The following is a 14,979-nucleotide window of genomic DNA, read 5'->3' on the forward strand; positions in this document are numbered from 1 at the left end:
ATTCCAGGGAGAAAGACCTGGTGATCTGTTTCTATACAGATTACAACTTAGAAAACCCTACGGGGTCATTTTAGAAGCTCTGGTAGCATAGTGGTTACAAGTTGGTCTGCTAACCTAAAGGTCATCAGTTTGAAACTACCAGTCATTCCACAGAAGAAAGATGAGGCTTTCTGTTCCCAGAAAAATCTATAGTCTCCGAAATTCTATACAGGGTCGTTATGAGTCAAAACCGACTCCACGGCACAAAACCACCACCACAAGGGGCCATTCTGTTCTTGTCACATGGGGTCACTGAGCTGGAATCAACACCACAATCCAACAACAACAATCCTTCAGCAAAGGCTAACATTAAACATATCACTGTGCAGTGACATGAGGGCCGGTGCTCATAAAAAAGAAATCAGACTGCTTGGGTTCAGATTCTGCCTCTGGATTCATTTGGCAAGTTACTTAACATCTCTGTGCCTTCTTCTCCTCATTTATAAAATGAGGTGACAGTACCCACCTCACGGTGTTGTTGTTAGGATTAAATGCGTTACTATACGTGTGCCTCGCCATAAAAATGCTTGTCGATATTATCTCTTCATCATAATACTGTTGTTTGTTGTTAAGTGCCATTGAGTTGATGCTGACTCATAGACACTCTGTATAGGGTTTCCAAAGAGCTGCTGGTGGGTTTGAGCTGTTAATCTTGTGGCTAGAAGTCCTATGTTTACCATACAACGCCATACCAGGACTCCCCATCATAACATAGTTACTTTAAAAACTCCTGATACTATCACAACTGGGTAAGTTTCTCCAAGCCTCAGTTTCCCTCTTGGTAAGCCAAAGGTTTACCTAGAATCCTTTGTTTCTACCTTGCAGCCATATGCTGAAGACAAACGAGAAGAAGTACATTTAGCATTTTGTTCTCCTTAGAGAAATGTGCTACAGAAATGCAAAATAATGTAGGATTAGCTTCTTCCCTTCCAACTCCAGCCTGAAAATCTACAACAAGGGTTGGGGGGAGAACCTGGGAGTAAGTTGGCTGGGATTCTATGCAGCCCCAGGGTGGGTGTAGAGTGTGAGGCACATAGCTTGCATCCCAACCCTCTTTCTGGGGAAAAGCAGCACCCTACTGAGTTGCAGTCTCCCCCACCTCTCAGGGACTGAAAAGGAGGAGGGGCTGGATGTGAGGAGATATTGTCAAGTGCACCCGCTCTCAGCTGGGAAGCCACAGTTCTTGGCTAATAATAATGTGCTTCATTACGGTGAATAAAAATACTCACAATATCTGATGTTTATTCAAGGCATTTTATCCCGGGGCCTTTTCTGCTCTGCCATAAACAGACAGCGGAGTCATTCCACCCACTGCTGAGGTGGAGCAAAGCAGCTGCTGAACAGCTGCTGAGGAATACATAGCAGAGAGCAAAGAGTTCCAATTCCATGTTCAGTGGACAGAACGTAAGGATCCGGGTTGTTCCAATACTTGAACTACCCTTGCCTCCTCTTCAGCCCTCTAAGGTCGGCAGCTTCTAAGTTTACACTGTAAGATCAGGTGATGAAAATGCACCCATCATGAACACCTGGGTTTACACCATTTAATTACCCAGACTTCTTGCAGGCTGAGAGTTTCTGTGACAGGGAAGACTTGCTACAGACGGTTAGAAAGAGACACTTTTCCTTGAGCTAACCCTCAAGCTAGATTCCTGGTGTGGAGCTATAAGATAAACACTGAACTGCTGATCACAAGTTCAGAGGTTCAAACCTACCAACTGCTCCTTAAAAACTCTATATAGCAGATCACTATGAGTCAGAACCGACTAGATGGCACTTAACAACCACCCTCAAGCTGTCTACACTGGGCTGGGTAATTTCTGAAAGGTGACCTCCCAGGTATTTGATAAGGGTGTTTCTGGGAGCATTAGACTGAAGAGAATTTCTCCTAGAAAATATTGGTAAGATCTTAGACATCCTGACCTTTCTATAGTTCATCCTCTTTCTTCTTCAAATTAGATTTGGCTATCAACCTCATCAAGGAAAGTAATCAGGATCATAGGTCGTACCTAGTTATGAACTCAACTAGGCCCACTAGCTTAGGATTCCAGGCAGCATTATTTACAAAAGCTGGATGAAGAATCCTGGCAAAGCTACAAGAGCATCATTTTTTTTTTTTTTAAAGCACTTGAAATAAAATTTAGGTTTCTGATTTAATAGACTATACCAGCTCTTAAATTCCTTGATTACCAATAGGACCTGCTGAAAAAGTGTTCAACCAACTTCATTTAATAAGTAAAATCATTTCCTTCCTTTCTTTCTAGTGAAAGCCTTCTTTATATAATAACCTCAGGGTGAAGCAATGGCTGACTCAGGCAGTTTTTGTTTTTTTAAAGGAGGGTCAGGGTGGGATGGTCTAAGATTGCTAATTACTGGAAGCCAATTTTGTAGTTATCTGCCACCACCACACGAAATAAGAAGAAAAATAAAATCAACGAAATCTGCCATTAAAGAGTAGATTCTGTAATTTCATATGTTGTTGTTGTTAAGTACCGTCAAGTCGGTTCTAAACTATAGTGATCCTACATAGGGTTTCCGAGGAGCAGCTGGTGAGCTTGAACCACCGACCTTGTGGTTCAAACCAACTTTGTAGTCCAGCGCATTAACCCACAGGTACTACAAAATTAGAAAATGACATTTTGTACTTTTCTGAGGTTTCCTATTTTTAAAAACACTATGAGAAATTGCTAAAAAAAACATGAAAAAGATATACCTCTTAGACACACTAGCTAGGAAGTTAATGGCATGATTTCCCTACAATCTGCTATTTACTCTAATTAACAACACAACTAATACTAATAAGTTATTAAGCACCCACAATGTGTTGGATTGTATTCACAGTTCTTTCCCTAAAAATGTCCATATATGATTATTTTTGTAGTTTAAAAAATAATAAATACATAATTTGTTCTGTACTGATGGGTGTTTTTTTTTTCCTGGAGTTTGCATTTTCCAATATGATTATTATTTAAAATAGGTAGTCATGAGAAGATTCTGAAGGAGAATGTTTTTATCACTAGCCTCTCTTGTTGTTGTTATGTGCCATGGAGTCGATTCCCACTCACAGTGACACTGCACAGGGTTTCCAAGGCTCCAAATCTTTACGGGAGCAGAAAGCCTCATCTTTCTCCCATGGAACAGCTGACAGTTTTGAACTGCCGACCTTGAGGTTAGCAGCCCGATTCGTAACCACTACACTATATAAGGAGCTCTGGTAGCGTAATGGTTACGAATCGGCCTGCGAACCTTAAGGTCAGCAGTTCGAAACTGCCAACCGCTTTGCGGGAGAAAGAAAAGGCTTTCTACTCCCGTCAAGATTTATAGCCTTAGAAACCCTGTACAGGGTCGCTATGGGTCAGAATCGACTCGAAGGCACTTAACAACAACAGCCTCTCTTAGGTACCAATAATCTAGTCCAAGGAAGGGACAGAGCTGGTTAACACAATCAACAGAACACCACACTGTTTATTAAGCAGAGTCAGGTGCTTATTCAATTAGAGCCTTAGGGTTTAGAGCCAAACATTGAATTCCTTGATTGAATGTATGAACTCAGATATATCAATTAACCTCTCTGACCTCCATTTCCTCACCTGTATCAAAATGGCAATCATGACAGTATCTGGCTTGGATAGCCAACCACAAAATTGCCTTGAGGAGCAAGTACGATCATGTCATCAAAATGTTTAAGTGGTAACCTGCTATTGAAATGGAGTGTTGCTGTCAAATTTCTACTCATTTGATGAGAATGGAAAAGTGACAAAGCAAAAAAACCCCAACCTCACAGCCATCAAGTCGATTCCGGCTCATAACAACCCAATGTAGGGTTTCCAAGACTCTAAGTCTTTACAGGACCAGAGAGTCTCATCTTTTACCCCACAGAGTCACTAGAGGATTGAACAGCCAACTCTGTGATTAGCAGTTCAGTGCTTATCCTACAGAGCCACCAGGGATCCTTGGGTGAATGACAAGGGGGTTTAAATCAACAACGATTTTTACTTTACTCTGTTAAAAAACAACAACAACAACATTATTTTTCTATGTTGCCAGCAACCTAAGCTATGCATGAAGCCAGTTTTCAACACCATCCTGTTTAACATCCACTCTAATACGGGTCTAGCCGGGGAACTTACATGGGACTCTGCCTATGCCCATGGAGTTTGTCACGAGTTAGCCTAGATGCTAAGTCTATCAACGTTTCTATGCCAGAAGTTAGGTGAAGGTGATACAGGAAGAACACTGAGTAGGAAGACCCCAATATGACAGCCAGGAGTCTTTACAGGAAATGTCCCTACCTCCTTTCCCAAGCATTATGTGAGTTGTTGTTAAGTGCTGTCAAATCAGTTCACACTCATAGCAACCCTGTATAGGGTTTCTGAGGCTATAAATTTTTGCAGGAGCAGAAAGCCTCATGTTTCTCCTCCCATGGAGTGGTTAGTGGGCTCAAATAGCAGACCTTGTGGTTCGGAGTTCAGTGCTTAACCTACAGAGCCCATTAAGTGAGAGCAGACTCCAAATTCTAACTCCAAATGCCTATCCAGATCAAAGGACCTGTCATCGATCAATCAACTATTTGAGCTCAGGATTTCCTGGAATGTGGTAGAATTTCTGTTAGCCAAAACTGAGACAAGAATATTTCTTCCACAAGAAGGTGAAGGACCACACCACAAGCTAATGTTTTATATTCCTCTCCTTAAATACCCCCTACACCTTATCTGATAGCTGAATTTCACCACACTTGACTTCATGTTTAACAGCTATTTTCTCTTGCTCATAAGAGGAAATTTTGTAAAAATCTATTGTAAAGGTAAATGGAATGCAATACAGTTTTCTTCACTTTAAATTTTAAAATGTGTATTTCTATTATAATTTTCTACTACATTTACATTTGCCATCTATCTAGGCAATCATAAGCAGATTGCAGAGGGTCTTTTTACTTTTTATGTTTTCTCCCCCCTTCTTTTACGGGTCTCAAAAAGAAAAGAAACCCAGAAACCTAACAATTCAATATATGTAAGGTCACAAAGAACTTCAAAGACTATGGTAGAAACACACATATGAGGGGACTTCAAAAAGTTTGTGGAACAGTAGAATAAAAAGATAACGGGATTTTTTTCCATGAACTTTTTGAAGCTCCTTCATATTTGTGAACTGAAAAGAGGAACATTTGATAATATTGGACTCCTAATAGCATTGCTCATACTTCCCCCTCAAGGAAATGGCGCTAATGTATAAATTCAGGTATGTGTTAGAGGGGAGTGTCTTTAGTAGAGAGGAGCTCTAATAAGAATACCTTACACTGATACTACATTTACATGTTATTGTTAGTTGTCATCGAGCTGGTCTCTAACTCATGACGATCACATGTACAATAGGATCAGGTCATTGTGATTCACAGAATTTTCATTGGCTGACTTCTATAGAAGTAGATTGCTAGGCTGTTCTTCCTAAATTTGGTCTGGAAACTCCATAGAAATCTGCTCAGCATCATTGCAACACACAAGGTCCCACTGACTGATGGGTCATAGTGACGGCTTAAGTGCTGGTTGGAAATCAAAGCTGGGTCTCACACATGGAAAGCAAGAATTCTACCACCGAACCACATTTCGGCATTGCTTTATAGCATAGAAGGCCTATCTTATCCTTTTCTTTATTTGATTTTTATGATACTGTGATCTTTTTGAAGAGCCCTGGTGGTACTGTGAGTTAAGCACGGAGCTGCTAACTGACAGGTCAAAAGTTCAAACCCATAAGCTACTCCAATGGAGTAAGCTGAGGCAGTCTGCTTTGTAAAAATCACAATGAAGTCCTGGGTGTGGCACTGTAGGATAGGCACTGGCGATTCAAACCTACCAGCCACTCCTCAGAAGTTCTGTACAAGGTCACTATGAGTCAGAACCAACTAACTCAACAGGACTTAACAACAATAGCACAGGGTTTCTATGGGTCAGAAATGACTCAACGGTAGTGAGTTTAATTTGGTGTTATCTCTTTGACCCAAGCCTTCCATTCTTTGCTACCAATTGTCGAGGTAAGTTAAACAGAACATCAGATGACATAGTCCAGGGGTTGGCAGCATTGTAGTACTCCAAGTCCATCTGATTCTAAGTCCTTCTACTTTCTCTATAGAGGAAGGTGTATACCATATACTAGGTAAAAAGGAGAACATGTATGATTTTCAATTAAATAGACTCTGGGTAAAGTAAAGGACTTTAAGTTCAAGTCTTGCTATCGTTTCCCATGGATTCCTGGAAAATCAGGAACCCTCCTAAACAAGAAACAGGTAAGAAGCAGAGGAAACCTCTTTCCTCTCTGCAGGTGAGGTGGTGACTCTGTTAATAACTGGTCACTTTGCCATGCCATGGGTATATGTTCCAGGAGTTCAAGGTACTATTGGAGTGGTGGTGGCTATAGTGTGCTGTGGAGTCGGTTCCGACTCATAGTGACCCTATACAGGGTTTTTGAGGCTATAAATTTTTACGGGAGCAGAACACCTCATCGTTCTCCCACAGAATAGCTGGTAGTTTTGAACTGTTGACCTTGCGGTTCAAAGCCCAATTCGTAACCACTACACTACCAGTGTACTCCTTATATTAGTAATTAATGTTCCTTGAAATCTTCATTTACAACTCCACAAAAAATTTTCAATGCTATCATCAACAGTTGGGGTTGATGGGATGGCAACTGATTGGCTGGCTGGTATTACAAATTTGCCCAGGTTTTAATAGTTGAGACCAGAGACTACCTGAACTCAGATTCTAAGAGTGGTTCTATGATTAGCAGGACGTGTTGGGCACGAAAATACTAATGTCCAGGGCAAGGTTGGCTCCCCTCAATCTCTGTGCAAGTTCCCAAGTATCCCATTTCGTCCACCCTAACCTAATGGAGCCATGTGCATTCTGGGTTACCTGCTCATACTTCTCCAGCTCTGTGTGGTAGATTTGTCTGATCTGTGAGAGTTTGGCTCTGTAGTCAGAATGCTCCACTGAGTTGTCTGAACCTGCCCCACCAGAGGCTGCTGCCGCTGCTGCCGCTGCCGCTGACCCGCCACCCTTCTCGGGACCTGCGACCCCTTCAGCTAACAGCATGTTGTCCAGTCGCATCAGCTGCGGGTCTGTTGGCTCCTCTTCCTGGGCTCCCCGGATACTCAAAACTGTAGAAAAGACAAAGAGAAAACGGTGTGTTCATATTCAACCAAGGAACAGTAACAACAAATTTCTAATAACAACAAAAATTGTAATATTTGGCTAAACAACCTCCAAATTACTTATAACTGGAAGGATTGAAAGGGTGAGTAAATTGGAAGAATTTCATTTCCCTTCCAGAATTAATTTTAATAGAATATAATTTTACCTCCATCCCCAAAGAGCCAAATCTTCATTAAAGAAAAAGTCTTATTACTCTGGGCTCACGGAAAGCACGAGACTGGGTGCTGGTGGCCAGGAGGCAAGCTTGCAGAATGTTCCCTTTAGTTGTTTAAATTATTTTATATTCCTGAGTGTTTTTGTGTACATATCTCTCCCCAACAAAAACAAAGGGAATGGAAGCAAATACTGTTGAATGATGATGGACGGAGGGTATTGTAATCATTGCAATGAAACAAGGGTGTAAAGTAAATGTTCTCCCATGTAAACTATCATTCAATTCACAATAAAAACTTAAAGAAGTAAATAAAAAATAAAATAAAATTACGCATTTGGCATTACAATAAAGTTTTAAAAAAGAAAAAAGCTTTATTGTCTTTGTAAATTCTGCTTCCATAAAGACTGTTGTTAAGTATCATGGAGTCGGTTCTAACTCACAGTGACCCTGCACAGGGTTTCTGAGGCTGCAAATCTTTACGGTTGCAGAAAGCCTCATCTTTCTCCAGTGGAACAGCTGGTAGTTTCGAACTGCCGACCTTGAGGTTGGCAGCTGGATTCATAACCACTACGCTACCAGAGCTCCTTTCCTACAGCCTTGGAAACCCTATAGAGCTTTCATTTTTAAATTTCTGTGAGATTCTGGCTTAGACACTTCCTGAATTTCTTTGCAATGCTTCATCAGGCTAAACTTTCATTTCCAAAATAATCTAAGCCTAGCAGATCTAATTAATCTGGTATCAAATCTTAAACCCTTTCTCCTGAACTAGGAGAGAGTTTAGAGACAGCTGATACAGCAAGCAGCCAAACTGGCCTTCAAGTAAAGACTCCAAACATGGCTGTGGGTGTTCTAGGACTCTGTCCTGTTGGAAATGAGAAACATCCCCTTTCACAGGAAGTCCATTATAGGTTCAAAGATGTCATCACTCTGGGGGGAGGAGAGGAGGGGAACGCAGGATAGGGGGAGGCTCAGATCCATGAAATGCCACTTTTTATGCAAACACCATGGATATCTATGGGGGAGGGAATTTGGACTGAAAAGGATCAAGTTAGCACATCAGAAAGGCTAGGTGGCCCCTTTACTACCAGTATGCAACCTGCCACATGCACATGAACACAAAAATCATTCATCTAAATCCAGTTTCACTGTTAGCATTCAAGTCTTTGTTGGAAAGAAACATGAAAAGAATTCTCCATTTAAAAAGATACAGAAAATGTTCTGTGGGGAGGGCAAGGAAGGAGAAAGAAGGAAGGGATTCCAGACAGAGGGGAAGCCAGCCTGTGTTCACATCTGGGGAAGGGTTGGCAGGTCTAAGTGATCGAGTGGATCCACACACTGGAGCAGTTGGAGAGACAAGAGCTGTTTCTGGGGAGAGTGTATCTGGTGACCCTCAGGGTTTCCAATCCTAGTTGTCTCCTAACCCCACAGGGCAGCCCCGCCAGGTGTGACAGGGAAAGTGGCTATCAGCCCAATATGAGGGGACAGTCATTGCACATAAAACCAGTATAACTGCTGGCTGTGCTCACCTGCTCTTGCTTCTAACAGGCATGACAAGAAGCAACCTTGAAAGTTGTTCAAGAGGAAACCGCAATTCCTGTTATTAAAGGAAAACGGTGGCATTGCTTTCATGAAACCCAAGAGCATCCTTCAGTGTGCCCAGTCACGCACACATGCATGCATGCGTACATGTGGGCTAAAATAAGAGGCACATGGGAGGAAGACTAGCAAGCTCCTCGATGAAGCAGGAAAGAATGGGATGGCCGGTAGGGAGGAAGAAAGGAAGGCAGTTAGCTGGGAGGAAGCCCACAGTAACACATAAACCATGAAGGTCAGAGCCCAGGCTCTTCTTGTTTCACACCCGAGTTTTTAATATTCATCTTCAGTAAAGTAAATTTTAGTGGTAATGGTGCAGGGTTAAAGGATCATTGGGATTTATTTTGTGGCTGCCTTTTCTAGTACCGTCCCCTCCTTCAATGAAATCTGTCTTTTGTAGGATTAAGAGACTGGGAATTAACTGTCTCTTAGGATTTGAATAATGAAGATTTGGACACTTAATTCTGCTCCTTGAATTTATTTACTCAAACCTCCAAAGTGCTTGGAAGAAACTATTACCACTACACGAAAGGTTTCCTTAAGAAAACCATTGGTTGCTATTGGCACAATGGTTAAGTGCTTGACTGTTAACTGAAAGGTTTGAGGTTCAAACCAGTTCAAAACCAGCCAGCAGCTTTATTTAAAGGCCTGAAAATCTGCTCCTTTAAAGATCACAGCCAAGAAAACCTGAAGGAGCAGTTCTTCTCTATCACATGGAGTCACTTTGACTTGAAATCAACTTGACAGCAACTAATAACAACAGATCTGAATTACTGAATTGTTGTTGTTGTTAAGTGGGTTCCGACTGATAGCAATTCTGTATAGGGCTTCTGAGAAATTGCTGGTGGGTTTGAACTGCTGACCTTGTGGTTTGTAATTCAGTTCTGATCCTGCAGCACCGCACCAGGAGAGTCGGTATCTGAACCAAAAAGAATCTGACCCTTCCAAGTGCTGTATCAGGGGCCAGCAGCTACCCCTTTCTTATCTCTACAGTGGGATGACTTCAAGACAAGGGCATTTGCTTGTGGAGCTCATTCTCTTTATTTTGTAACCAGCCAGCTGCAGGACAATGAACTGGACCCTAAGGTCGGTTTGACTCTTATGCTGTCATGTCAGTTAAGACTTATGTTGTTGTTGTTGTTGTTAAGTGCTGTTGAGTCGGTTATGACCCACAGCGACCCTGAACAGGGTTTCCGAGGCTGTAAATCTTTACGGGAGCAGAAAGCCTCATCTTTCTCCCACGGAGCAGGTGGTAGTTTCAAACTGCTGACACTGTGGTTCACAGCTCGATTCGTAACCACTACGCTACCAGAGCTCCTTAGTGATTTCCAAGGAGTGTCTGGTGAGCTTGAGCCGCTGACCTTGTAGGCCAGCGTATTATCCGCAGTGTCACACCAACAACAGTAGCAAAGAACAGCAGTACAGAAGAGCAACAGTAGCGACGAAGAAGAACAAAAACCAACATCCACATAAGGGTCAGGATTTGCCTGGCCTTTTACTGGAGGTCGTAACAGCACAGCTTGTCTGAGTGGAGGCCCAGCACCCCAAGCCTACTCCCATCCCTCTGAAGCCTAAAACTGCCTCCTCACTGGGCTTGCTGATTCCTCTGGCCATCTCAGTTTGTTTTGAGAAAAGTGAGAAAGGTAGACAGACAGACATTCGCGAACCTAAGCTCTGGTCCTAGTTCCTTCAGGTAATAGGTAGGCATGGGACCATGGTACTCTATCTAATACCTGCCTCTGAGAATGTTTTCCCTTCCTGCCCTTCTCTGTTTTAACCACATTCATGTTCTACTTAAATAAATATTTTTAGACCATCAGTGTGAAGCACAAACTATCCATACACACAACCAATATATTTCTTGGTTCTGAAATCTAACTAGCTTTAAACCAAATAATGAGTAAAATTGCGAAGGCTGCCATATACAGGACATCAGTGGAATCTTCTGTAGGACTGAGGTGCTGAAAAAATGATTTACAGGTATGCCCTAGTCTTAACTGGTCTTTTCTTTTTCCCCAGGTATTTGGGGAAATAACTCGCTTAAGATATTAACATTTTGCTTAGTTTTAGGTGAAATATAAAGAAATGGGGATTTGTTAGGATTTCATATAAGGGACACTGCTAGTTCAATGGTGGAATTCTCATTTCCCATCTGGGAATCCAGGTTTGAAGCCATCGCACCTTGGCCACCACTCGTCTGTCTATGCATGTCCACAAGGTTGGTCTGGACTACAAGGCTGGTGGTTCAAACTTACCAGCTGCTCTTCAGAAACCCTATACATGGTCGCTTTGAATTGGAACCAACTCAACGGCACTTAACAATAGCAACGATGATGCTTAACAGTTCCTTATCGACACTTGAAAACTGAGGTGGGCTAGGAAGAATGCTCTGGAAATCTACTTTCAAAACTCAGATACTGAAAGCACTATATATCACAAGGGTTTAGGACTGGGCAGTGTTTCTTTTCCACTGTGTATGGGGTCACCATGAGTTATGGGTCAATTCCACAGCAACTAGCAAGAAGACGCCACATAAATGACTGGTTTCTAAATGCGCCCAATCAGTAATCTGTATGGTGCTGTGAGTTAATGCACCAGACTGCAAAACCGTTTGAACCGCAAGGTCGGCAGTTCAAGCTCACCAGCTGCTCCTCGGAAACCCTATACAGGGTTGCTATGGGTCAGAACCGACTCAATGGCACTTACCAACAACAACATGATAGAAACAAGGAGCCCTGGTGGCGTAGTGTTGGTGCACTGGACTGCTAACCACAAGTTCAACAGTTCAAATCCACCAGTCACTCCTTGGGAGAAAGATGAGGCTTTCGCTTCCCATAAAGATTTACAGCCTCAGAACCCCCATACAGGGTCACTATGAGTCAGAACCAACTCGACACCACACATCACCACCACCATGATAGAAATGCAATGTGCCCTAACAGAAACGTTGCTTGTGTTTACATCTATAAATATGCCCAAATGGAAGATTTGAAGAAAATCATTAAAAGACTCAGAACAAAAAACAAGAAGAAAAACAACAGTCCTCTTCAAATTATACTGTTTAAATTATAGTCAAGTCATTATAAAAATAGGAAATAAGTCAGAGCGTGTGAGGGCATAAAAAGGAAAAGGAGAAAAAGGAGCCTAGGTACACGAGGGAAAACTTTAAAAACAAAACCCTCACCTTTCATTATTTTACATGGAGTAGTCTGGTTCTGTGGACTTGGGCTGTGTTGGTATGCTCGGAGTGAGGCAGGGGTGGACAAATAAACCTTCACCCACAAACTATCTACCCACTGTAAACATGGATTCTGACATTCACCAATAGAGAAACTATTCAGCTAGTGGAGTTTGAAAAACAAATCCAACCAACATTAAATAAATAAACGAAAAGGACGATATGTCTAAGGAGAACTGAAGCTACCTGTTTATTGCTTGAAGCCAGCACTCTGGTGAGTAGGAGACAAAATGATTATTTAAAAGCTCCTTTTTATCTCTGCGGCACCATGCAAGACTTAAATGAACCTTTCTCCGGGACACCAGAGATGTTAACACTCATTCTCCAAGATCCAATTTCAACCAGCGGAGCTGTTACCTAATCCAGCAACCATCACATATGATCAAGTTCCTGCTTCCTTGACGAGAGCCCTCCAGGCCCCTCCCCAGACCTACAGCTTTTCCGAAACAGCTTCTAAAGGGCCAAATGCGTGTTTATGTCAGTGAATACAAGGTTTTAATATGGTAAGGCCTGTAGACTTCCCTGACTAAATATACTCATGTGTATATGTTGTTGTTGTTGGTAAGTGCCATGGAGTCAGTTCTGATTCATAGCGACCCTGCATAGGGTTTCTAAGGAGTGGCTGGTGGGTTTCAGCCAATGGCCTTGCAGTTCACACTGACCTTGAGGTTGAGTGCTTATGCTAGGACATCACACCACAGCTACATATGGTGGTGGTATGCTGTGGTGTTGGTTCCAACTCACAGCAACCCTGTACTGGGTTTCTGAGGCTGTGAATCTTTACAGGAGCAGAACGCCTCATCTTTCTCCTGTAGAACTGTTTCAAACTTCTGACCTTGAGGTTAGCAGCCCAATTCATAACCACTATGCTACCAGAGTTCCATATATATATATATATATATATCCCTGAAGCTCAAACCGACCTTGCAATCCAACACATCAGCTGGAAGCATCACACCAATATACACAAATATACACACACATATGTACTAACACACATTCTCTTTCACTTTCTCTTTTAGCTGCCATGAATTCAATGGAGCCCTGGTGTCACAGTGCTTAAGCACTTGGCTGCTAATCAAAGGTCTGCAGTTCGAACCCCCCAACCACTCCACAAGAGAAAGATGTGTCAGACTACTTCCTTAGAGAGTATAGCCTTGAACACCCTACAGGGCAGTTCTACTCCATCCTATGGGTCACTCTGTGTTGGGATCAACTGGAGGGCAGTGTATTTAGCTGAGTTTGCAATGAATTTACTATGTGCACAGGGGACTCCAATCCCTCCCTATATTTGACCCGTTTGGTAGCCGTTCTTGAAGAAGGAGTTTTCTCACAAATCTGTCCCCTCATGTAGGCCACCAATCAAGACATGTAAATGATTTATCTAGAAACTGTCACAAGCCCTTTAAAAAGCATCTGATGTCAAACCCACCATGGCATCATCTGCCCCGGGGGTTAATGCTTTGGTAAAACTTCCAAGATAAGGAGACTGTGAAAGCTCTTCTCACCACTAGTCTCTTGCTGTTTTATTTATTTATTTTTCTTCGCAGGAGGAGATAAACAAACCAAGCCCAAAGGCATACTGAAGACCCTTGGCAGGAGGGCTGTGTGTGGATTGTTTGGCCCTTGCCTGAGTGCGTGCACCCAGAGCAGCTCTAGCCGATGCCCACAAGAGGGCACTCTTTATTCATGGAGGAATGATTCGACCAGTAGGCCATGAGGATTCCAGTTTCTCCAGGTTAGCAGGGGAGGAAATGACCTGCTTGGTTCTCCAACTTCTACAGGTGGGGCAAGTAGGGAACAAAGGACGATAGATCTATAGAAAGGGGTGTCTTAAGATTTGGGCAGCAATTGCAGGAGAAAGGAGAGAGAGAGAGAGTGGGAGGTGGTTTGGGAAAGGGCTGGAGCTGGTAGGAAGCCTTCTAATGTGGGTGCAGAAAGGCAGGCCCTCCTATCCTCTGGCTGATCTCTTTGTTTTGAAAAGCACAAGACTTAACTTTTCTGTAGGGTGTTCCATTGTCCACAAGCAATAACCTCTACTCCCAGGAGGTGGTTTGGAGAGGGGCACTGGGGAGTCCCGGTGTGGTGCTGTGGGATAATGTACTGGACTACAAAGCCTTTAGAACGGCAAGGTTAGCAGTTCAAACTCACCAGCTGCTCCTCAGAAACCCTATAGAGGGTTACTATGGGTCAAAATTACTCAACGACACTTAACAACAACAACTGTCCCCACACACCTGGGCTGTTCCACCACTTCCAGGTATGTCAGACCTTTGGAGAGAGTATTGGGCAGAAGGACACTGCTCTGGGATTTTCATTAATAGAGCAAAGTGCTTGCTCCTGAGAACACCAGTGTTAAACCTTTATCTGTTCATAAAGTGCTTGTACATACTTAAGTTCTAATTTATACTGAACAAATAAACAAACAAAATCCCTGAAGATTACAAAAGGCAAAACAACTTTCCCAAAAAAGTGGGACAAATCCAACATTAAAATCTAGGTTTTAATTCATGAACATTCTATCTTCCACTCAGAGCATTTGGGTGGAGGTTCAAGTAGTTGGAAGTTCCAATTCTCCCAAAGGCCTGGTTTTCTACTTCCGAAAAATGAGCTCTTGAAAACCCCATGGACTCCACACATGGGGTCACCACAAGTCCAAGTGGACGCCACAGCAACAGCTTCTGTTACTAGTCCCTGAAGAAGGACATTATGTTTGGTGAAGTGGAGGGTCAATGAAAAGAGGAAGACCCCCC

At 42.6% G+C, this 14,979-nt stretch overlaps 1 protein-coding gene across 2 annotated transcripts in view; it reads right to left on the minus strand.

Annotated features, from left to right (window-relative positions):
- The window catches only part of PBX1 (pre-B-cell leukemia homeobox 1), a 385,369-nt gene that overhangs the window by 91,096 nt on the left and 279,294 nt on the right, over window positions 1-14,979 (minus strand). For both annotated transcript variants that reach the window (XM_006876513.1, XM_006876514.1), the window contains exon 3: window positions 6,942-7,186. In XM_006876513.1, coding sequence (XP_006876575.1) covers window positions 6,942-7,186 — 245 coding nt within the window. The remainder of the gene's footprint in view (window positions 1-6,941; window positions 7,187-14,979) is intronic.

Source organism: Chrysochloris asiatica, unplaced genomic scaffold (assembly GCF_000296735.1).
Source record: "Chrysochloris asiatica unplaced genomic scaffold, ChrAsi1.0 scaffold00386, whole genome shotgun sequence".
Taxonomy (NCBI): Eukaryota; Metazoa; Chordata; class Mammalia; order Afrosoricida; family Chrysochloridae; genus Chrysochloris; species Chrysochloris asiatica.